General features: G+C 29.0%; 1 protein-coding gene across 2 annotated transcripts; it reads right to left on the bottom strand.

Annotated features, from left to right (window-relative positions):
* Positions 1-738: 738 nt before the first annotated feature.
* On the bottom strand, positions 739-23,627 carry LOC122519596 (scavenger receptor class B member 1). 2 transcript variants are annotated; one of them, XM_043639164.1, is made up of 11 exons: positions 23,503-23,627; positions 22,409-22,613; positions 14,198-15,106; positions 4,867-4,958; positions 3,559-3,719; positions 3,347-3,485; positions 2,827-3,030; positions 2,127-2,271; positions 1,720-1,974; positions 1,520-1,638; positions 739-1,380 (listed from the first exon to the last, which is right to left on the bottom strand). In XM_043639164.1, exons 3-11 carry the CDS (start codon positions 14,376-14,378, stop codon positions 946-948), a joined length of 1,731 nt encoding a protein of 576 aa, XP_043495099.1. In that variant the 5' UTR covers positions 14,379-15,106; positions 22,409-22,613; positions 23,503-23,627; the 3' UTR covers positions 739-945. The 2 variants fall into 2 exon arrangements, with proteins under 2 accessions (XP_043495099.1, XP_043495100.1); XM_043639165.1 differs by having other exon boundaries at positions 22,409-22,579.
* Between the last annotated feature and the right edge of the window lie 566 nt (positions 23,628-24,193).

Genomic DNA, 24,193 nt, shown 5'->3' with positions numbered 1-24,193 from the left:
AATATAAAAAAGTACCATATTTATTTAACGAATAATTCTCACTTTCTTAATACGAATTATAAAATTAAAGAATAATATTCGAATATTCTTTCTCTCGAATATTCGAATGCTTATAAACACAATTAACTTTCGCAAAATACCACCCTAGTTATACAATTAATTATTACATACAACCGAGGTAAAAAAAATAACAATTAAAAAATATAATCACCAGTAAAACTGTACGACGAAGTTCATAAAAATATTATTTTAATTTTTAATATTATTATGTCCTTTTTATCCCTACAGATAATTAGATTAGTTCAGATAATTTAGAAATATCATATATATTTCAAAATAATTTCAATAATTTTTATATTTTTTAATAAAAACAATATCAACATATGTATACCACATATATTTGTTCAATTTTCAAATTTGATAGTCGTTAATAAAAATTATATTAAAATCTATGATCGTAGTATCGCACTAGATTTCAACCGAGAGTATCTCAATTAGTCAACGAGAGGAAGCATATTATATAGTTTTAATATAGAATAAGAGAAAAATTATAAGGAAGACGTCCATTTTGATCGTTGACCAATTGAATAAGGCGCAAATCGCATTATTTTGTATTCTGAGGATTATAAATAAAGGGATGGAATCACAGACATGACAAAAATGAAATAATTAACTCCGGACATTTCTCGCGACTCGTATTTTAAAATCTTTGTAAACGATAAAAGTAATAAACTGTTGCTTTCTAACCACTTTTATAGCACACTTAATCGTCCACTTTATTAGCCCGTAAACAAACCTTTTGCGAAACTTTGGTGTGTCGTATCAAACGGTATAGTTTCGTCTTATAAAATAATTTCTTATCGTCTAATATTAATATCATTGGTACTATTATTTGTTTCTTTCGTATCATTTTGTTGCATTTTTTTGTTCATCTAATAGTTCCAATCAGACAAGTACATCGGTAGATATCTCCTCGATATCGTTACTAAGTAAAACATAATTAGAGTCCTTGTTGACAAGCAATCGATGCTGTTGATTTACTAAGAAAGACGATCCTCTTCTAATAGTTCTCTTTCCTAACTCTATTGCTTCGTGTGTAAACACTACGTTGTTGTAGGCCTTGACGAAGACTACGATTATAATTATCAAACCGACTAGAATAAACCCGTAAGTGACACAAGGTACTGCGACATCCGCGAATGTTGTCGCCAAGTACACCCATCTTTTGATCGATGGCGGTAGTTCTTCAATGCCTTCTTCGAGCCACATTATTGGAAACACTATATCGGGAAATTTCTCCACCACGCTTATGTCCGATTGACGTTCTACTTTCAGATTTAGCTGTACTCGAACTTTTCCTTCTAAAGGTATACCGAGTTTCTGAAATAAAAATACAACATAATAATAACAAAGCTTTGGTCGTTCCTTTTAAACTTTTTTTTTTATAAAAGAAATAAATATTATAAATAAAGAAAAATATAAAAAGCCACGTGTGTTTTAATTCTTTTCGAATATTTACCGGTTGTATCTTAAAATAAGTTTCATGTATTTCTTTTATTGGTTTTAATCCTACGATCGCGTCAAGAAGTTTCGTGTCAGCTTGGTAGAAATGAGGAAAGGATAAGTAAACTGGTGCAGCTGCAATATATACATAATTATATTAGTAACATTTCAAAGAAATAAGCTTAACAATCGATCTTTTAATAAAAATAAACTTACCGTACTGACAAGGGCTGATATTTTGTAATCCTTTTATTAAACAAGCGGAAGGATCATTAATGCAGAAACATTTATTTTCCGGGGTAGTTTCATCAGGTCTTCCGAAGACATTTTCCGGTGGCGTAAATAAATCTGATTTGATATTATTCGTGTTTGCTGGTCCACGATATTGCAATGGCAAAACACGGCAGAGATCTTTGTCCCAAACATGAACGATATCCGATCCGGTTTTATCTCGTGGCGGAAAGAACGAGCCTTCATTTTCAAATATAAAAATGCACACTATCAGTAATAAGCTAATATCATTTTTTTTCTCTATTTTTTTTTCTTATTTCGGATAAATCTATTTAAACATCATGCTAAGATTACTAAACGAAGATTATATATGTAATCCGTAATGAATTTACCTTCGGAAGCTGTAATAGAAGTGCATGGTGGTTCCGGCCAATACGGTAGATGATCCAATCCATTTAATCGATTTATAAGACCAAATTCTTTCATATCTGTATGTCCGGTATATATAGTTGATACTTCATTTAACGTACCATTTCTCTACGATAGAAATATTCATTTACAAAAATAATCTCATGTTTCGTAGCCAGAAGCATTTCGTATTTAGGCAACACTCCAAATTTCTTTCGAATATATAAATATATTTGTTAATTTATTTATACTTGCTTGTAATATTTCATCTTATCATTAAGAATCTTATACAATTCTCTTATTTTTTTAGAAAATATCCATCTTATAACAGTACTGTATTTATCACAATAATGAGATGCAAGCTATTAGCATAACGCGACACTTTCTATCTCGTAGTACACCATTGTTATTTAATAATTTATAATTTTAATTTATCATCATTTTAACATAATTATAATAACGTATAATTTTATCTATAATAAGCAAGAGCTTTTATGTTTTTTAATTTTTGTTTAATTTTTACCATTATTGTGATGTTATTTTTACACGTATACATTAAATTTACGATGTATAATAATATTTCGAAAGTTGCAACATTCCCACGATTATAAACCACGAGCCGTCACTGATCGTAACTGTAAATGTAATATAAAAATAAAAGTATTGTAGAAAATAAAAACTTACTCCAAGAAGGAGTCCCATTTGACTCATCGGACGTCGAGTCTTTGGAAAAAATCGATGTGCTATACTAACTAATGGATCATCGTAACCAAATACAAGTTCCTGAACAGTTACAGGAACAAATGGTTTCATTTTCATTCCTCTAAGGAACATCGATAAACCGATTGTAATAATTCGAGGTAGGCTTTTACTTTGCGTCGAAAGTGTCTGAAAATTAAAGAAACTTAAGATAGAAGCATTCTCTCTGTCGAAATCGATTGTAGAGAAATCGTAAATTAATGGTAATCTTTGTAAATATAATACATACGAAATTTATGGATAGTGAATAGATGAAGATAACATTTAAAATAAGAAATTTGAAAAGAAAGAAAAACGTTATGTAATTTATTCCAACTTAATTTCATAAATATCAAAATTTCTTGTAGTAATGTAATCATTGTATTGTCTATCCAACAATCATATAAGTTATATTTTATAATAAACTAACGAAAAATGATTAAATTCGATAATAATTCTAACTTACAAGCAGCGGAATGTTAGGAACCATTACTTTGAGATCTTCATCCTTGGACATTTCAGGAACGAAATGTAAAATTTTCTTGTGTTGATAAGTTACAGTACCGTTATTATGGAAAACTATGTTGACTTTTTCCATATCTTCCCTGTATATCATGAATGGGGTTAAAATTGTGTTTCTTTTTTCTAAACAAATTTATTTATCTTTCAAATTCTCACCTATATACAAAAGGACCGATTTCTTGAAGTTTCGGCTTTTCGTTGAATTGTAAAAAGCCTTCAGTGTTAGTCATGTTGAATATGTATACTTTGGTCAATCGAACGACTCCAGGTTTCTGCCAATAATGAAAAGCAAGCGAGCCATTCCATAAACGCAATTGCTGCAATAAAAGATTATGTGAAAATGACTAATCATATATTTCTGTGATTAATATCAATACATTTATTAAATATAGAATATATTTTATTGCATAACAATAAGTTTTTCTACTGCGTGCATCTATTTTTACGTTATATGTATACATATTAATGGCCTAGCCACATTGAAAAAACTAGTTCCCATCAGAAACAGCGGTTAATGCATAGACGGGTGATCCATTCGAAAAAAAATCTGCTGTCCACTCCAAAGAGGCGATTAAAAGACGTGACTCTAGTATTGAATAGATGAGAAAAGGTGTTCGAGAAGTTACTCAAACCCATAAGAAGGAGAGAATATATATATATGTATGTGAATGTATTTGTTATGCACAAAAACTGCTTGTTATATATCCATTAATGAGCAATAGAAAGGTTGAACGGAACTAAACTATTATTGGAACATTGAAATACAACGTGTACATTTTTCGATGTATTTATAGTTAAAAAAAAAATAATAATCTGGGTATAATAACACATTCATATTGAGGCTAATAAAATAATAATGATTACAAAACATTTAATAATGGAAAATCCGTTTATTCTGTTTCTTTGTTATATCATTAAAAATAAACTTTTATTTGAGCTTTACTACATAACTATAAATGTACAAAATTATATTATAAATATTAGGTGTAGAAATTAATTCAGTGCCTTTTAAAAATAAATTTAGTATATATATACATCTATATTTTTATTATACTTATAAAGTAATTATAAATATAATTGATTTTTTTATCTTATCCAGAAATTTAAATATTAATTCTTAAATATGTTCTTAGGACAAAAGTATTGTAAATATTAAGTGTAGTTTAAATGTATGTCTTCGAAAAGGAAAAAATGTATATATATAGACTCGTGAACGATAACGATCGAGGTAATAAATAACGCCTTTTAATTTATTGTAATTTTTGTATACATATTAAAAAGTCATAATAAATTTCAGTTGCTAATGAAGTCCCAATAAAGGGACGAAACGTTCAACTTGTTCAAAACAACGTTCACGAGAAGAATTTATAACCGTCCAAATTCCCTATTATACCTATTTTAATATTATAAATATATATATTATTCTTCGAAATACCGAATTAATTTTTATACCAAAAAACTAACCTTCAAGATGATATAGTCTACCCATGGTATACTGCTAAGGACAATGCCAATGATTAAAGCCAGTAAGCCAAAACAAATTACTGCTATTCTACCTGAAAGCAAAAAAATAATAGGGTTGAAATAAGAAAGCAAAATTAAAAATAAATAATAGGGTTGAAATAAGAAAGCTTTTATTCTTTATAATTTATTAATTCAACAAAATTATTTAAAAAGCGTATATGAAATTTAAGTATTTTTTACATCCGCGGATGTATTTTTTATATAAAATTATATTCAAAGCATTAAATTATCTTTTCTAAACATTAAAACAAAAATGTTTTTTCGTAAATAAAAATTTCTAGTTGTCATTAAAAAGAAGCGAAAAATATTAGACGTACTCGGGAGCGCGAAAGAAATAAAATTTAATAAAAATTGAAATTATATATATTAATTTAATTAGATTTCTAACATCGTGACTAACATAACACTTGAGTTGTAAATATGAAAATGAAATGATTCATGTAGCATTACATAATTATGTGTTTGCATTACTGCAAGTAAAAACTAGTGGTCATTGCAGCCAAAAAATAAAAAAAGAAAAGTAGAAAAATATGAAGGAAAAATGAAATTATACTAATTTAAATGAAAGTAGTCGATGGATATATACCTATATCCTTTTAATCAACAGTGAAATTTTCTACGTCTTTTAAGGAACGAACAATTACCATGTAAGGTGGTAGTCGTACTCTAAAATTCCGCATTCCACGATAGGCAATATTACCCGATAGGTCGATTAATCTGGCATTTCCTGAAAGTCATGCGTGTTCAGGTTTCTACAAATATGTGACTTAGCTAATACATTCAAGAAAGTAAATAGGTATCTTTCTCTGCGATCAATGATATCGATATATGAACGAAATTAAACATGTACACGGATACGAACATATACGCACATATGAAATATACACATATGCAATATACACATATGCCGATAATGAAAAGAAAGTTATAGACCACGGACATCAGTCAACAAAGTAATGAGCGACCCTGATATTATGTCATCGTGTAAATCCTCTAACGTAATAACCATGAAACTTGCGCAATCACGGAAATTTCCATTACCTGGATTTGATAATCAACCCTTGCTTACTACATTCCAAACACATTAAATCGAATAATTGATCTTGAGTTGTATTCATTTTTGGTTAGATCATTCACCTAATAATACTTCTTTATTATCATCTTAACTATATTATTAGATTTAAATTTATTTATTAATATTTATTTATTTAATTATTTATATATAAGAAAATCCTTACAATTAACTTGAAATGTTATTTTAGAATACATTTCCTCATTTAAATATACATAACTAGACTAGATATTCAAGATAATCTTTATATTTGTGGATAAAAATAAAAATAAATGATTAAAAAAAAGGTTATACAAAACTGGTAACAAATATCATTATACATAGTAATTCTTTACTACCAAAAATAAACAAAATATTTCTCAAAATTTACATACACACCTAACTAGGAACATCAAACAACATCGAGTTTCCTTATTTTTTATCCCACTAATTGGCGAAAAAAACTACTTATCATTCATGTTTATAAATGAATAAAATATAATATTCAAAAATCCAAGATCCAGCATGTATATGAGTTTAGGGGAAAGTCCCGTAGAGCCGGACGGCACCTATCGGACACTCGTATTATCTTAAAAATAACTACCTGAATGATTCAAACACGAGTGGAAGGGATGCGGGGGGCGTAATGGTACAAGGTCATACGACGCAGTTTATCAATGACGCTCAAGGCAACATCGAAAGCGGTTGATTTCTGCTTTCGGCAGGAAAACACTGCGTCACGTCACGTAAGATCCAGATGAATGTTACAGCTAAATTTCTGTGTTTAAGTCTTTATGGTATTTGTTAATTTATGAAGGATTCCATTATTATTCGTTGTCTATGAAATTTGTTGTCAATTTTCAAAACGGATTAGGTATAGATCACATAATTTTGATATTATCCTATCCCCTAGTACCGGACACAAAGTAATCCCTTAACACCGGACAGTAAAAACATTTCTTTTTTTCATTCATTTTCAATTCATTGGATTGTCAGTTTAAAAGAGATCATTACCAATCATTGCCATGCTTAACAGGACTGATTTAATTGCATAATTTAAAATCGGAACAGGTAAATAAAATGAAGATTTGTAGTAATATAAAAATAAGTTATAGCGCCACACGATAATTTAAATGTTAGATCTTGTTAAAAAAGTTTTCAACTGCTCATCAATTTCAATGTCGAGTAAATAAATTAATCGACGAATGAGATCATTCTAATCATGAAGAAATAAAATAATCGATAAATGAGAAAACGAATGACACGCATGTGTCATTTTGTATCTAATATTTGCATTAAAATTTAAATCTGACTGTAAACATCGCAGAGAAAGTATTTCAACTTCTTATTCAAAAAGGTTCAGTGGATGGTATTTATTAATTACTAAATGGTTTATATCACATAGATGATTACATAATGGAACGATCTCTCTTCCAACAAAACTAATATCAGTTCGATTTCTTAATCAAATACCCGTTCCGAAAAATTAACGAATGTTAATGATTTAAAATATTCTTCGAACAACATCTCATATTTTGTCGAAATTCGTAATATGGTAATTTATTTAATCATTTGATGATATAAACGTGAGTTCTACAAAGTAGAAATCCTTCTTTAATAATTGTATTCATTTATAAAGATAAGCTCTTTCTCGTTTATTTTCTTTTCTTATTCTAATGAAAAATACAAGACATCTTGGTGTTCTTCTTTCAGTCGTTACCAGATCTTTTCTCATATCGTCATAGATAATTTTAATGGAAACTCTATTCTATTTACTTCATCTTTAATCGAAGCGAAAACGATAATTTAAATTGAATTCACCATCGGATAATTTGGTGTCAACATAATGAATAGACATTAAAGATAATTATTATTAATGTCTTTATAGACACGAAAATTGCAATTTCTACGTGAATTATACGAAAGCTGGTTCAGTTAGATTGTGTAGTGCGTAAGATATTTTTAATCTTGTCTTCGACGACTAAATATGGTCTATTGTATTACTCGTTTGCCTCTCGTTGAATTCTTTTCATTCGTGCAAAGATGTCTCATCATTAAGGTCACTCATAGTTTTTATTCAATAAAAAAAACATTCCGAGATTTTAAATGTATAAATAATGATATTCATGAAAAAAAAACTTATTTAACAAAAACAAGTCCATTCAATAAATTTAATTTTAAGATTTCCCAACTAATTTAATCGGAATGGATCGGCAATCGTTTATTGTTCGACGAAGCTTGTCTTTTTAACCTCAATAAAAGTGAAAAACATTTGATTTTTATGCGAAAAAATATAAGAAAATAAAAGAAACATAAAGGTGGAATATAATTATCTACCTAACCAAAAATTCGTACAGTAAGTAATTTATTGTTATTAAGTTATCTTGTCGAAGACCATTATGTTTAAAAATCATTTGTCATCATCAATAACAAATAAAAAAAATGAGAAAACCCATCAACCAGTTTCTCCAGATTCGTTTTCTTCTTCCAATTCTGACTCAAGGTCAATTAATAAAGATTTATTCTAATGTTTATTATCGGAAAATGTAAGTAAAAGAAGTAAAAAAAGAAAAAAGTAAATTTACCAGACATGCTAACGAATGTAAGCATCGTAAAGTTTAAATTTTTTGTCCATATATAAACTTGTATAAAGAATGATTCTTGCTAAAATTTCTTTATAGAAGAAACTTTCATTTATTATCCAAGGTCGAAAGCGGATTGCCAAGTTGTAGACATTAGTGTAGTAATCAATTAAAGGACAATTATTAGGAAAATATGTAAAAAGTTAGACAGTGTCTTAAATTAATCGACAAGGTATACTTGGCCTTGTTTCTTTTGCTAATATCTTGTCTCTTTCTTTTCACTTTTTCTTACAACATTGAAAGTTAATAATCTAGAACAGCATTTCGTAACTTCCACGCCTATAAACGTTACCAATCTGTATGTTTTAAGTACTCATCGAATATATTAAAAAGTACAAAATATCAATTCTGATTGATCAACTAAATGATTTTACTTGTAAAAGTGAAAAATCTATAATATATTTACATAAATAAAACTTAATTTAAAAAATGAAAACCAGTTTAACAAGATTAAAAGTTGAAAGTATCGTGCGCTATTTATTTCTATATTCGATTAAATCTCTTTACGATTACTTGACAAGTTTCGATCTCTATTGAAGCTATTTGTTATAAAATATGAATGATTTTTAAATAAATATTTAACACAGCGTTTTCTAAATTTTTCTTATAATGAAACACCTCGTAAACCTCAAAATTTTATCGAAATTCTTTAATTTATTTTACAGATTAGATTGATAATAAATAAAATGAGCAAGTAAATATAAGAGTTAAGAAAATAAAACAAAACAAATATTTATTCTCAAATATAAAATAAGCATATATATATATATACGGAAATCGTAAGATAAACTTTTTCACGAAATACCTAATTGCTTTCACTAATATCTTGCGGAACATATCTTGGAAAACGCTAGTCTGAAGAATTTTATTGAATCGATTGAATTTAATTTTATGCAAGATATTAAATTATGCGATGAAAAGAAGAAACGCTGTACTTTTTAATTAAACGATGCATATACACATTAAAACAAAATTACGACATATTCTAATTTTATTTACAAGTGCGAAACTTCTGTAATCTTCCACCTAGATAAAATTATCTAGATTTATATTATTATATTAATCTACGTCATATTAACAAAAAAGATGACTTACTTTCTTCGTACCTTAAAAATGTTCCTTGAATATTACATAAACACCACGTTATAATACATGACAATCATATCGATTTCTGATAAGAAGTATGTACATTATATATACATTCATACTTCATAAAACATGATGGAAAATATTTACTTACAATTTATCAAATAAAAAAATTTTTTAAAATGACACGCCTGTATAGTAATAACAATATATCGATTTACAGTCAATATTATGCTTATTCGTAATTTTACGAATGTTCACAAAGTTGCGTATGATCGTAAACTTTCACTAACACGATTTTATATCTTCTTACGTATAACACAAAAAATTAACGAAAAATCGAAAACGTTTTAATTGATTTCTCGCGACTCGTTTAGGTCTAATTTAAAAAATGAAACAAAATACAAGATCTAACGATGTATCTTCTTGAAATATATAGACCATCGATTAAATGAAATGAACATTGAAAATAAAAAGAAAGGAAACTGAATTACGACATAGATGTATGAAAAATTACCACATAAGTCATAGGTATTACTCATTACTATCCACGTTTACGAAACACTAAAGCAAGTAAATTTTGTTTAAACTTAACGCAATTAAGCAATTTAAAAAATCTTCGTTAAATTCTTATTGTTAGTACGAATTTCAACTCAAGGTCGTTGTTACTTTGTTAAGGTCTTCTAAGATTTCGAGCGGTTATTAACTCATGTCAGCATGGAATATTACTTAAGCAAGACTAACGCCACGTAATAAGTGACGAGGACATTTCGTTTCGAAGCAGGGTCGAGTTCAGCAGAATATGCATTACGTTCGAATCTAAGAACTCGCCTTGGTTATTCTAAATGGATGCTGAGAATACCGAGACAGTGAAAGTGATCTTAAAAAATGTCTGAGAAGTAACCGGTCGGGTTGCGTTTACTTAAAGAAAAAGAAAAAAAAGGAGAAGCTTTCTCTTCTATTATTTGTGAAAAGAAACGTTTTGTCATATGTTAATGAAATATAATACGTCGTAAAAGTAAGTATTGCAATATATGGGTAAAACCTTTCAAACTGTTTAGAAGGGATTTGGTAACATTTATAAAGAGAAGAAAAAGAAAAGAACATTGCTAAATTTCAACGAAAGCTTTTAATATTTTATTTAACTATAAAAATTAGTTATATCGTTTTCATTTATCATATCGATCTTTGAAATTTGAGTTTAAGTAATACGAAGTAGCGTACGTAATCGTTCGAGCGTCGAAAAACAACACAAATCATAAACAGTTCCGTAACATTTCATTATAAGTTTTCTTCTACGTCCTTCTTTTTTTGTCTATATTTACTACCGTCATTACGTCCTCGTTTGACATTCGCCACGAAAAAAGAAAAAGAAAACAATTCTTAGAAATATCCTTTGGATCGGATATGTTAAAAGTAAAGTAGTAGTTCTGACACGTCTTTTCTTCTTTTTCTGATGAAAAGAAATGAAAAACAATGTAATTATTATCAGAGGATTTATACAAAAAATCAATAGGTATAAGTCGACTACTTACAAGAGGATAATTAAAATTTATGAAATAGAAATGATGATTTATAGAAATGTCAAGTTTTAATGATAACGAAATATTAAAAAAAAAAGTTGACAAAAATTGCGGGAAAGTGAATTTTATCATATAAAATTACTCATAATTATTTATATAGAGAGTAGAAATTATACTATAGTGGAACTAGAATGTTAAATGAGAAAGCAACTTGCACAGTGAAGGTTGGATAATGAAGTACAAATAAGAAATATGAACTGGGAAGTGTAAGATAGGAAAGTTTGACGGGAAGTGATTGTAAATTGAAAAAATTATCGATAGAAAAAAATTCTCCGGTTTGCGCGAATATATGACGATTAATAACTCATAACTCCTATGTATTTTATTTTTATTTTGAATTAACTTTTAACTTTCGCATCGAAATTGAAAAAAAGGTATTCAAAGGCGAGAGATGAATAAGTGTTAATTTATAGAATGTAAATGAATAAACATAATAGAAAAATATTGATATCGCGCTTTCAATGCTATCTGGTAATATTAATGTGTCAGAATTAAAGAAAAAGTTGTCGCGAATATAAAACAAGGAAGTATTTATACTTTTGATTTACGATGAGAGAAGTAACATTAAAATCTAAAAAAAAAAATAATTAAATGCTTTGCGAGACATAACGAAGAACAATACACGGCTATTTACTTATGACTTCTTTAAACAATTGACGTCACGGAAATAGATAAGAAAATTGAATTATAATGAGAATCGACGATTTAATCGTTGTACGTATGAAATTTAAAACAAATTTGAAAATATACATACGAATTCATATGGCGTAAATGTTTCCATGGGAAAAGATATCAAAGAACTGCCGTCAATAAAATTTCCTCCAAATTAATGAAATAGATAAGAAAATTGAATGATAATGAGAATCGACGATTTAATTTAAAATTAATCGACGATTAATTTAAAACAAATTTGAAAATATACATACGAATTCATATGGCGTAAATGTTTCCATGGAAAAAGACATCAAAGAACTGCCGTCAATAAAATTTCCTCCAAATTAATGAACGAAATCGAGATTGCAATTTCTCTTTCTTTCTCTTAAAGCGATCGTACGAGAAAGATATTTTGAAAAGAAGAAAGCAAACCACACCTACACTTCCACATACAAATTATAAATTTACGCCTACCATGTAATTGAAATAAATAGTTAACTGCATCTCTCACGTGTATGATCTATATCTACAATACACATACTTCTTATAAGAATAACCTCTTAGTAAGGTAACATATATGCATATGTTGCCGGTGCAAGTGACTATCGTATTAGAAAGTTTGCGATTGCGGCAAATCTGTTAAATACAGCGGACCAACTTTACCGTAGTCAATATGTCGTCGAACGAAGAGTCATGGAATAGCGTGCTTACAACTTTTACGACGTTTACTTACGTTAAAGTTACCCTAACTTCTCTGACTACTGGTATTGTATTAATTATGAACACGCATAGGATGCTCGACCAACGTTACGGTTCGTTTATATACGTCATAACGGTCCAATAATTGCTTATGATTATAATTTACCGCAGTTGACAATTTAACGGATCAAAAGATAACCGGGCATAAATAAACTGGACAAAAGTTAGTCAATTTTACGAATGGTAATAATTATTCTTTATTTCGGCTAGATTTTTCTTATTCCCGTTAAATGCATCCTCTCACGAACGATAATTATTAGAAAATTTGTAGTTTCACTTATACCGTTTCATGTCATCTCATATGTTTCCATGAGTCTTAAGTAGGACTAAATAAATATATATACATATGTAAATATATATCTATATACAGTAATATTCCTCTCGAAATACACGCGACGTCTGAATGCATTCAATGAAATACATACATGTTATATAGTTTCTTTCTAATAATACACTTTCAATATTATAAGCAGCGACCTTTCTAATCCTTTTAATAGAAGCGAAATCCTAACGAAAAGATTATCTTTCAAATCTCTCGAAATCATCTCTATTTATTAACGCAAATGCATACATTGAGATTCACCCTGTACTTTATGAAATTAGAATCCGGTTCTTTATATTGTATTTCCTAAAAGAGTCTATGAAATAAGGTCATGCGAGACGATATAAATGATACGACATTAAGTAGAAATAAAGATTCGAGAAAGAAAGAAAAAGAAAGAGAGAGAAAGAGTAGGCCGGGGTGCAGTAGGCCAGTGGAACAAGTGATAGAGGACAAGTTGACCCACTGAGTTCTCCGTAACGCAACACTAGGATTACGTTTTGCTATCGGCAACATATTTAACGTGTATCGTTCTAAACAGCTCTCCCGTTAGGAATAAATGGTGTCTTCCTCAAGAATCTCTCCGTTACTCATGATAGCTGGGAACTTTGTACTTTACGAAAACACATAGCAATTAAGGAGAGAAAAAAAAACAAGAGAAAAATTGAACAACCAGTTGTTGTTATCATTACCGCAATGACTTTTTTTTATTCGGTTTATACGATGATCAATATTCAACAAAACAAACGTTCGCTTTTTTAGAATATACTTATTGTGTAAATAAGATAATTAATATTTTCATATAAAAGTGAGATAAAAAATCAATTCTAACCGTGTAATCGATTCTACTAAGGTAATCCTATATTATTCTTATTAGAACTGAAGAAAATTTTCGCGCGCTCGACCGGCTATAATAATAGCAGATTGGAACAGACAATTTGTAACGGCAATTACGACTAATTTCATTACTAGTTAGGATTAGGTCGTTTACCACTAAGCCGTTAAAATACGCCTGCGTAAGTTCGATCATAATCTTCTGTAATTCAGTATTTCGGAATAGTATTTACGTTGCATTTAGACTTTAAACAATAATACAGTTTTTATTACTAAAAGTGAATCGTAGACCAACGTACAAGTAAAGAAAGTTAAAAGTGAAGTTAATGTTATTACTCACTGTGTTTTAACTTGCCGCCTCTGGAAATAAGCAAGGACAATGGTGTTGGCATTTTTTCCGAACATGGGCCATTCTTTTGATCAGGTTTTATACCGAGAAGTGCATTCCTTCCAACTTTCATATATCTTCTTCCCATCGTTTTAGGAGACCCATCTCCAAATAATGACGTTATAAATTTCATCTTCTTGTTATTTTTTAACGAATCCTTCCAGATAAGAATAGATAAAAGATCTTTTCTTTTGCAAACGTCGATGAACGAAAAAGAAAAAAAAAGAAGGGAATCTTCAACAAACTTAATTCACCGAAATATTTTTCGATAGTTTACACGATGGACCAAATATAGGATAGAATGTTTTGTGCTCTGTTTATCGAACAATACGTAGAAATCGCGTTATAACTAATTCACGATGTGTTATGTTTAGAAAGCACATCGTCATGTTACTTCTCCCAACATCGTATAAGGGTAGAATTTTGTATATTATTTCTCTGCCAAGTGTGAGAGCTCATAATAATATTTTTTTTTATATACGAATCAACAACAATAAAGATAGTGTCTTTCTTAGGTTCGTTTTAATCTTTCCCGTTTTATTTCTTTTTAAATGATAAAGATATATCGCCACAATGTTGTAAAAGATCAAGGAGATGCGAAATGCTTGACCTCAACGCTTTCAGGTGTGTGAGTTTAGGAGAAAAAATGAAAAGGAAGGAACAAATCTAAAGGTCGTTGGCTGATGAAGTTAGTTCACAGATCTGACCGCAGATCAAAATTGTTAAACGATAGGCAGAGTCAAACTTTCACTCTTGGCTATTTCCCTTCTTTATTTCTCTCCTTTATCTTCTTCTTCTTATTTTTATTTTTGCCTCGATAGAACGTGAATCGGTTGTCCTTGGCTCTCGCTTGGGATTTACCTAAAACATTTAAAGATAAAATTAATAAAGAAAGAAAAAAGGAAGGAATAAAAAGAAGATCACACGTAAGAGAAGAAACTGGTTATACGGCATTGGTTTGTGAGATTGTAATATATGTAATGTAAATGTACACTTCGGCGAAAGTTGGCATATATATCGCAACGGTTCTACGTTCGGGTTATTACATATCTAGGAGCGAACCGAACACAGCGAATGTGAAGCAATTGATAGGAAGAACAAAGTTTTAATTTAATTTCGAGAAAATATAAAGTTACACGGAATTTTTGTATTTTTCGATTACTCATAGTCATCTTATTCATAACAATTTTTTATGAATCTATCATAATAGATAAACAAGGAAAGTAGTAAGACATCTAAATAACATATCAGGTTGAAAAAATAAATGTTCATAAGATGAAAAATAGTAAAAATCCGTGTTAGAAGTTTATCTTCTTTTTTTTATCACGGTAATAGCAAAAAGTATCTTCTACATTTTCATCAATGTCCATATGATTAAGTGGTTTTTTTTTTTTTGTAAAGTGCTTCGTCATTCTATATATAGTCTCTAAAGATCCATGAATATTCAGATACGGCTAGAATCATTTTGTGATCTCACTTGTTCTACTTTGCAAAAACGTCATGTCTCTAATTATATGTAACATCAACTAACAAATATAATTTCATCGAAAAGTGGGTAATATTTATCTAATAATGCAACAATCGATAAGAAATAAATTGACCGAAGAAATTGCAACGTGATTTTCACGTTTATTTCGTAAATCGTAGTACTCGTACAAATGGAAAATACCTTACTGTTTTACGTTGCATTCTACTCTTCGATATACGAATCGTTTTGCCAAAGAGACGAAATGAGAACGTAAAATGAAATGGCTTCTGAACTGATAGCATTATCCTGCGTTTACTTTATGGAACGAATAATCGGTCAAGCATACTTACATTCTATCGATATAGTTTTTAATATGCTCTAATTAATGTTAGAATATATTATATATTATGTAGGATATTTTTCGTAACCCTACGTAGGAGGCACAGACTAAAGATAAGTTACTCTTATAACTAATTAAAATACCTATAATAGAATAAAATATTAACATTATTTTCTTTTAACTCTTTACTTTGACAATGAGGTGATTTATCCTTTCAAGACTCTCTATTTTACTCTCTGTTTTTTTTCTCTCTATTGATTTACTCATGATCCTCGTAATCTCATTCGTAATTTTAATATATTACACGTTTCTATAAACTAATAAATATCATTATTAATTCGATTGACGCATTTCACATCTATATGCAGACACCTAATTAATTCTAGAATCTTCCACATTTTTCTCGGCTGTCGATCTTTTGATCTTACACGCACACATACACACACAACTAATGCTGGAACTTTTAATACTATTTTTTCAATTGTCAATCGATTTACCTCACACATTTACGCATACAACTAATTATCTTTAATATTATTTTTTTTAATATTAATTATCTTTTTAATATTATTTTTTTAATTATCTATCGACATATATCTCATATGCATACACACAAACACACACACATCTGACTAATGCTAGAAATTTCTATTTCACATATATTAATTGAAAGGAACACCTCGCAAATTCTTTGCAATTCGCCAATACAATTCTCGTTTCAAATAAACTAGCAGCATATTGAAAAAAAATTTGACACGAAATTTCGCTTTATTACTAACAATTAGACGATCGTAAAAATGTTAGCAAGAGTTTTTAACCCATTTACATCATGAGTCTACTTTATCTTTCTTGCTCAAACATCAGCGACGTTCAAATGTCCACTGACCCGTATCACCGATCAAATTCTCACGGATACAAAAAAAAATGTTTCTTATGCGGAATAATTCGCGTTTAGTGATAGCAGATAGTCGCAGTTCGCGTATATATCAGCGCTTGGATGCAAATGGATTAAACGAAACAAAGGGAAAACTCGCTACGTCGAATTCGTTGCAAAACCTCGACCAAAAATTATCTCGAATAAAAAATGATTTGCACAATATACTTATTCGTTTTTCTTGTAATAAATTCCTTTGTTCTGGTAATAAAATTTCGATATAATTTTCGAGACAACGTAATAGTAGAATGACGACAATGACCTAACTAATTTACAGATTAATAAATTTTGACTTATTTTATCAAGGAAATGATATTACTATATATCTATTAAAAAATTAAATTTCCATAATGGCTTCTGAATCAAGGATCAAATGTTTATAAATCAATTAACAACTCTAATTATTATAAAACATTGATTATTTATTTACAATGAAGAAAAAACTTATTTACTTATTCAAGCACAAATTTCATTGGTTATATGATAATTATTTATGTTAATAAATAATTAACCATTTATTTTAAATAATAATTTATATATTCAGGCATGTAAAAAATTAGATGGAAAATTATCGAGTTTTTTCTCTACTGTTGTGTATACTTACGTATTTCAACTATAGTCGCAAACAGATTGAGTTATTTAAATTCAAATTTACCTTCTTGTCTCATACTAACTTATATTAGCAAAAACTTTTTCTCCGATCTTATTCGTGGATTATTAGTCTAATAATGAATAGATAATATCAATGATATAATAACACGTGTTGTTCAATACGTATATTATAGCAATACATCGAGATGATTAAGGACAAAACCTGATTACCAATGAAAAAAACTAATTTAACACTTAATGCTTCATCTATCTACAATATTTTTTTTGCAAATTCAAAGATTTACGAGTAATAACAATGTAAAGGATAATGAAAGAAATCAGATAAGAACCCCGTCAATGTCATCAAGTTTAAGATGTTGATTATTTCATTTTTTGTTTTCATCCATGAAAACAAAACAAAAAAATTTATCCTTATTGAACAATAATTACTTGTCAATAATTATTTTATATACTAAATTATTGATGTAAATAAAATATATGTCTTATTATTTAGATAAAACTGTCAAATTAATGAAACATATTTAATTAGCACGCAAAAGCTTGATTACATTTAACATTCACCTTTAAGTTTGGTCCTGTCTCTTACTCACTTGTAAATCGCAATGTACAATTACCCTATTGTTGGAAGAAAAATCATTTAAAGTCACCAAATTGACGTACCACGACAAGTATTATTATCTAACTTCCTACGTCATTATTCTTCTACACGCTCTCGGATGAACGTTATCAAAGAATTGTAAAAAAAACTGAATATAAATTATTTCCACTAGGTCCATACTTTGTCTATGAATATGTTTTAAGGTTCAAAATCTTGATATTTAAATAATTTTTTAAATGAATCGTTCCATCAGTATAACGATTTCAATTGAATATTAAAATACTATTATTAATAATGCTTGCAAAAATATTTCTTGTCGAATTCAGAAAAAGAAAATACCTGTTTGTTGTAATTCGAGACAACCATTCAACCTTCGATTACGATCGATACATTGTTACATAAATGATATACCACGTTACGTAGGACGAATATGTAATTCATTAAACGAATAAGAACATATAAGGGAAGTCCATTAACTGTTAACACTTAAATATTTCTGTTATTCGTTATAATATAGAAAAATGTTATATACAAAACTTATATGGCATGAAAGGGGACGTAAATATTTTTAGCGTGATTAGAGGCGTATAGAAGTTTTTAAAGTCATCTCGATTTTTTTAAATGCATTCATATGTTTTTTTTCCATAGCATGATAATGAAGTACAATGGCATATGACTCAAGGTCATACAAAATCATCCAAAATCAAGATTTACGAAATAAATAATAAATATTGCTGTCGAATTTTTTTTATTAAATAAGGCTCCAGTTTATAGCCTTTCAATTTTTATTTGTCCGAAATTATAGCCGTTGGCCTTGATGCAATGCTGTCTTGAATGACTTTGTATGACCTTGAGTTTGACGTCGGTTTACTCCGTTCATGACCTTCTTTCACGCCATAGAAAAAAAAACATATGAATCCATATAAAAAAAAATCAAGATGACTTTAAAAATCTTTTATACGCCTCTAACCACGCAAAAAATATTATAATATAAGTTTTGTATATAACATTTTTTTATATTATAAGGAATAACAGAGATATTAAGTGCCAATAATTACTGGACCATCCTGTATATAAATGTGTAAATAATGTAAATAATTTTAAATATAATAATATTTTTACTATAATATATATACAAAATATTATCTTCAATAGATTATCTACATTTAACCACTCATCTTTTCTTCTTATAACGTTTGCTAAGTTTAATCAAAAAAATGTATAACTTATTATAGATGCGTAAGTTACAAAAAATCTTCACAAAATATTTTGAGAATTATTGTGATAATTTATTGCAACACTTTTTTAATCAAAATTACACGAAAAAATTATATTTAAAAAAAAAGAACATTAAGAATTCCATTTAAAAATATTAGGATAGCCTTGTGTATGAAATTTTTTTCAAAACAATATTGATAACAAATTCTTAACATAATCAGACGGATTCCTTGAATACTATAACTTTGCTTTGAGCATATTTTTTATATAAACTCAAAAAAATCCAAAATATTCCATATTGCAAAATTATGCTTTGCACTTTATAAATAGTATAAAAATTATATAAAAATGCTATGAAATTTTGGATTTGTAAAACTCCATAGGCACTTTTTTTAAAAGTTTAATTAACCTTAACTTTATACGATTTGAAAACAATTTTAAATTCAACATTTGCATTCTAACTTAACAATAAAAAATAAACAAATAAGTTGTTCACAATCGCTTATATTTGAAATAATCTTATACATGCCGTTTAAATGCAACAGCAGGTATAAGATTAAAGTAATAAAATATATTTAAAAATAATCATGGTCCAAGAATAATCTCTAAATATTTCCTTACGACCGTTAATGCTAGCACGTAGAAATGTTTAAGCATGATTCAAATCCAACATGCAATTCCAAAAAGATTCGATATCCAACGTGCTCTTTTTTTACACTTCATTTGACAAATATTGAAAATTATTTTTCTTGTCATTTTTTGGTTAAATTACATTGGATCGATAGTGTTATATTCGGACATTTAATCAAATATTAGAAAACTTAATTTTTATAAAAATGACGTTTCATAATCATAAAAAAGAATTTATGTAACGCGGAAATATATTCCTTAATTTAAAAACTTAATAATTTTTTTTTAATTCGTTATAAGGTACTTAAATTTAATAATTTACCACTCAATCATTTTTTTCTACATTTTAGACTTAACCGTTCATGTGATTATTATAAGCAGGCAAAAATTAGTCAGCGAGTTTAAATCTTTTTAAGAACGAATAATTTTAGCGGTATTTGTTTTTTCTTTTTAAAATCTTTTGTGTTGGGCACACTAATATGATGACTAGTCGAATATGTAAATATTTACATATTAAAGACAAGTTTTTGGAAGTATAGGATAAATGACGAAAAGAATTTCTTATTGTACCCTAACGCAAATCACGTTAATGTCTTTAAACGAAAATAACAAAGTTCCAAAAACAATAATAAAATGTATGAATTATATGAAACAGATAAATAACTAGCGATGAGAAAGATCAATGATCGCTATGACTTTTTATTTAGCTACAGTAAAAGTAATAGGAACATATATGAAATGTATTTACTTCCGTCTGCTATTACGTTGAATGCCTAAACTAGATCAAGCTTTCACGATCTTTCAACATTTCAAAAGGAAGTGAAATCAGTTAAAAGAAGGAATATTATAAAGATATTCGCTACTTCTATTTACTTATTGTAGAAATCGTTGTCTAGGAATAGCATGTCATTTCTCTCTCTCTCTCTCTCTCTCTCTCTATCTCTGTTTCTCTACTTTAAAATTAAATATTCTTTTCCATTTTTAAAAAAGTTCACTTTTTTAAAGCGAGATATAAATCAGCCTACTTTTGTTCGTCAATAATTCCTTACTTATTCTCAAGCGTTTCTCATCGTCAAGATTTTAACAGTTATAAGTATGCGATTAAATCTACATAGTAGTAACCATTTACAATTAGATGATTGTAGGATATAACGATGCAAACTGACGGTGATCATAATTACAATTATAGCATTAATAAGCACCGAGTGTAATAAACACAATCTTATCTATCTTACAAAGTAACTATCACAAAGTAAACTACTACGGTGCTTTTTCATGATGTAACACATAAGCAGCCATGTAATCGTAAAACTGTGTAGGTATATCAATAAAAAACATTCTCATGTAATGGAACGATCGTGATTGTTATATTGTGTTGTGTCAAAGAAAATACAGATTACACATGTTATATAAATAAATCGATGGAAAATAAAAACAGAACGTTATACTAAATGAAACATGAATTTTAAAATATCAGCCTTTAAGTAGGTCAAATTCTTATTTTACAATTAGTTATTAAATTGAAAAAAAAAAAAAAAACAGAAGCAGAGAGAGAAAGAGAAAGAGAGAAATATCGTAACAAGATCTGCAGAGATCTTAGGAATGCTAGTCATTTCAACTTTACCATGAAAATGCATTTACAAAACATTATACGCACTATTAAAATAAAATACTTCTTGACGATTCATCATGTTCATTGAAGCTTATCCACGTGGCACTTCAAAACACCTTTCTGTACTTTAACATATTACGAAACGCAATTTTTCCAAGAACCTTTAGCTACTCATATATTCGGAACAATTACTATCTATAACCAATAATCTCTTAATAACATTCTAATATATCTAACAGAGAGTTGTACCTAAGGTATAGTTCGAGATATTCTTTTTTTAGAAAGCAGATACGTTTCGTAAGTACTCTCGATCATGCTTACAACGCTCGGCATTCTATTGCATTTGAATTCTTAATGGGAGAAGAGATTTCTTCTATTTTTTAATATTTCCTTTCAACATTTATGAACTTTCCCATCAAACATTTTCTTTCTTAATTTAATCACTGAAATTAAAGAAAGTCAGATACTTTAATTGACCTTGACGTAAGGAAATGACCTACGAATTATATCTCGAAACGTGACGTTGACGTGTATTGGGATAAATAATTGATTTGTATCACTGTAACTCGTACATATAAGTAATACGAATTCATAAAAAAAAAGATAATTAAAATTGTTTCAATATATGAATAAATTGACAGAATTATATAAAATGACTAAATAACGTTTTCATCTTGGATAATAGAGTATCAACTTAACATTTTATATTTTTCCTAATTTTGAACCGACAAAGTAATGTATATTTACTTACGTAAGATATCTTCGTTCCACTAATTCTTTCTTGATATTTTGTCGTTCTCCGAAAAGTGCAGGTTTGCTCTATTGCGCGCGAGTGCGCGCGCGCGCACACAGCTTGTACTCACACACTTTCACAAGGAGAGATGGAGATATGCACTTGTTCGTAGGTTCGCAGGTTCGTTAACTGGCCAATAAAATGTGTCTCTTTATGTAATATACTAGAAGTCAGAGTGAAAATAGGGTGGATTGTGGTCGAAGAGTGAGAGAGCAATAGAATGAATGAAAGAAGAAAGAGAGAGAGAGAGAGAGAGAGAAAGAGAGTGAGAAAGAGAGAAGAGAAAAAGAGGAAGAAGAAAGCGAGAGAGCGGAGTGAGTTTCTCTCGTGGATCACCGGTGATGACCAAACAAACGGTTAGCCGCGTTCTTCTCGACAACTTTTCCGCGATCCGCTCAGATATTTTTCTTCTAAATGAATTTCCGACGAAACGCAGTTACCGTATATTCCTTTCTCCATAGATATCACTATTACATATACCGTTTAAATCCTTCTACACTTATCGATTTCGAATTCTATGTGAAGAAAACGCGAACTTTACCAGGAAGCTTTCGACCAAGCATTCAAATCACCGTCGTGATCAACCTCTATGCGGACACTGAAAACGGTCGTGGATTAAATGCTCTGATGAACTTGATAGAAGAAGAAGAAGAAAAAAAAAGAAAAAAAAGGTATATCGAAAAAGAGAAACGGTACTGGTCCCCTCCAGATATCGGCCGGTATATAGAAATTAATCGAACGTTCTTTAGCGAAATTGTACCGTTATTTTAAACTTGATTTTTACATTTCTTCTTCTTCTTCTTCTTCTTCTCTATCTCTATTTCTCTCTCTCTCTCTCTCTCTCTCTCTCTCTTTCTATTTTTTTCGCTTGGACTTTATTTATTTTTAATATCCTTAATTTTTTGAATTTCCGATAAAAAAATCATGAAGTGCACGATTTCAAATTTCACGCACGATGATCGATGAACTAACAATAAGATCGGTAGACGAAGTGATAGCGATTAAATAGAACAGTCTAGACCATCGGTAAAACCAACCAACTTCGTACCAACCTCGTATCCAAAGAAGAACTCAACGGTAATGGTAACGATGCTAATGGTGGTAGGTTTGGTACTCTCTCGCTGCTGATACTCGTAGTGGTGGTTGTAGAAGAAGTGATGGTAGTAGAGGTGGTGGTGATGAAGATGGTGGTGGTGAAGACATAAGTAATAGTGGTGGTGGTAATGACGACAACGACACTGACGAAGAACTGGACGTCCAGGTAAACGTACGTCCCGAAGGTTATTTTATTTTAATTATCATATTTGTAAATTTCGTGAATTGTACTATTCCATTTCATAAAATAAATGACTGGCTTTTGTTCGATAATTTATCGACATTGAAATAATGTTACATGGTCGCGTGTAAAAGTTCCAAATAAACTATTATAATAAAAGAGAAAGAAGAAAAAGAAAGAAAAAGAAAGAGGAAGAGAAAAAAGAAAAAGAGAACGTTTCTTTAGGATGCTGAGAATAGCCTTATGAAACCATCTTTGGTCTTTTACGTGTCAAGGATGATTCACTTTTTGGCGTCATTTTCGTGAACTTCTACATATGTATTATATTTTGTGACCATTTTATGACCATTTATTTAAATTTCGATTTTTATTTTCTTTCTCATTTTCATTCTTCTTCTTTTTATTTTATCTTTTATGAGTAATCGAATAATAGATAATAAATTTCGGGTTTTTTCTTACATATGTAA

Source organism: Polistes fuscatus, unplaced genomic scaffold (genome assembly GCF_010416935.1).
Source record: "Polistes fuscatus isolate 324 unplaced genomic scaffold, CU_Pfus_HIC Scaffold3, whole genome shotgun sequence".
NCBI lineage: Eukaryota > Metazoa > Arthropoda > Insecta > Hymenoptera > Vespidae > Polistes > Polistes fuscatus.
The sequence above is the reverse complement of the archived record's forward strand: the minus strand, read 5'-3'. Positions and strand labels throughout refer to the sequence as shown.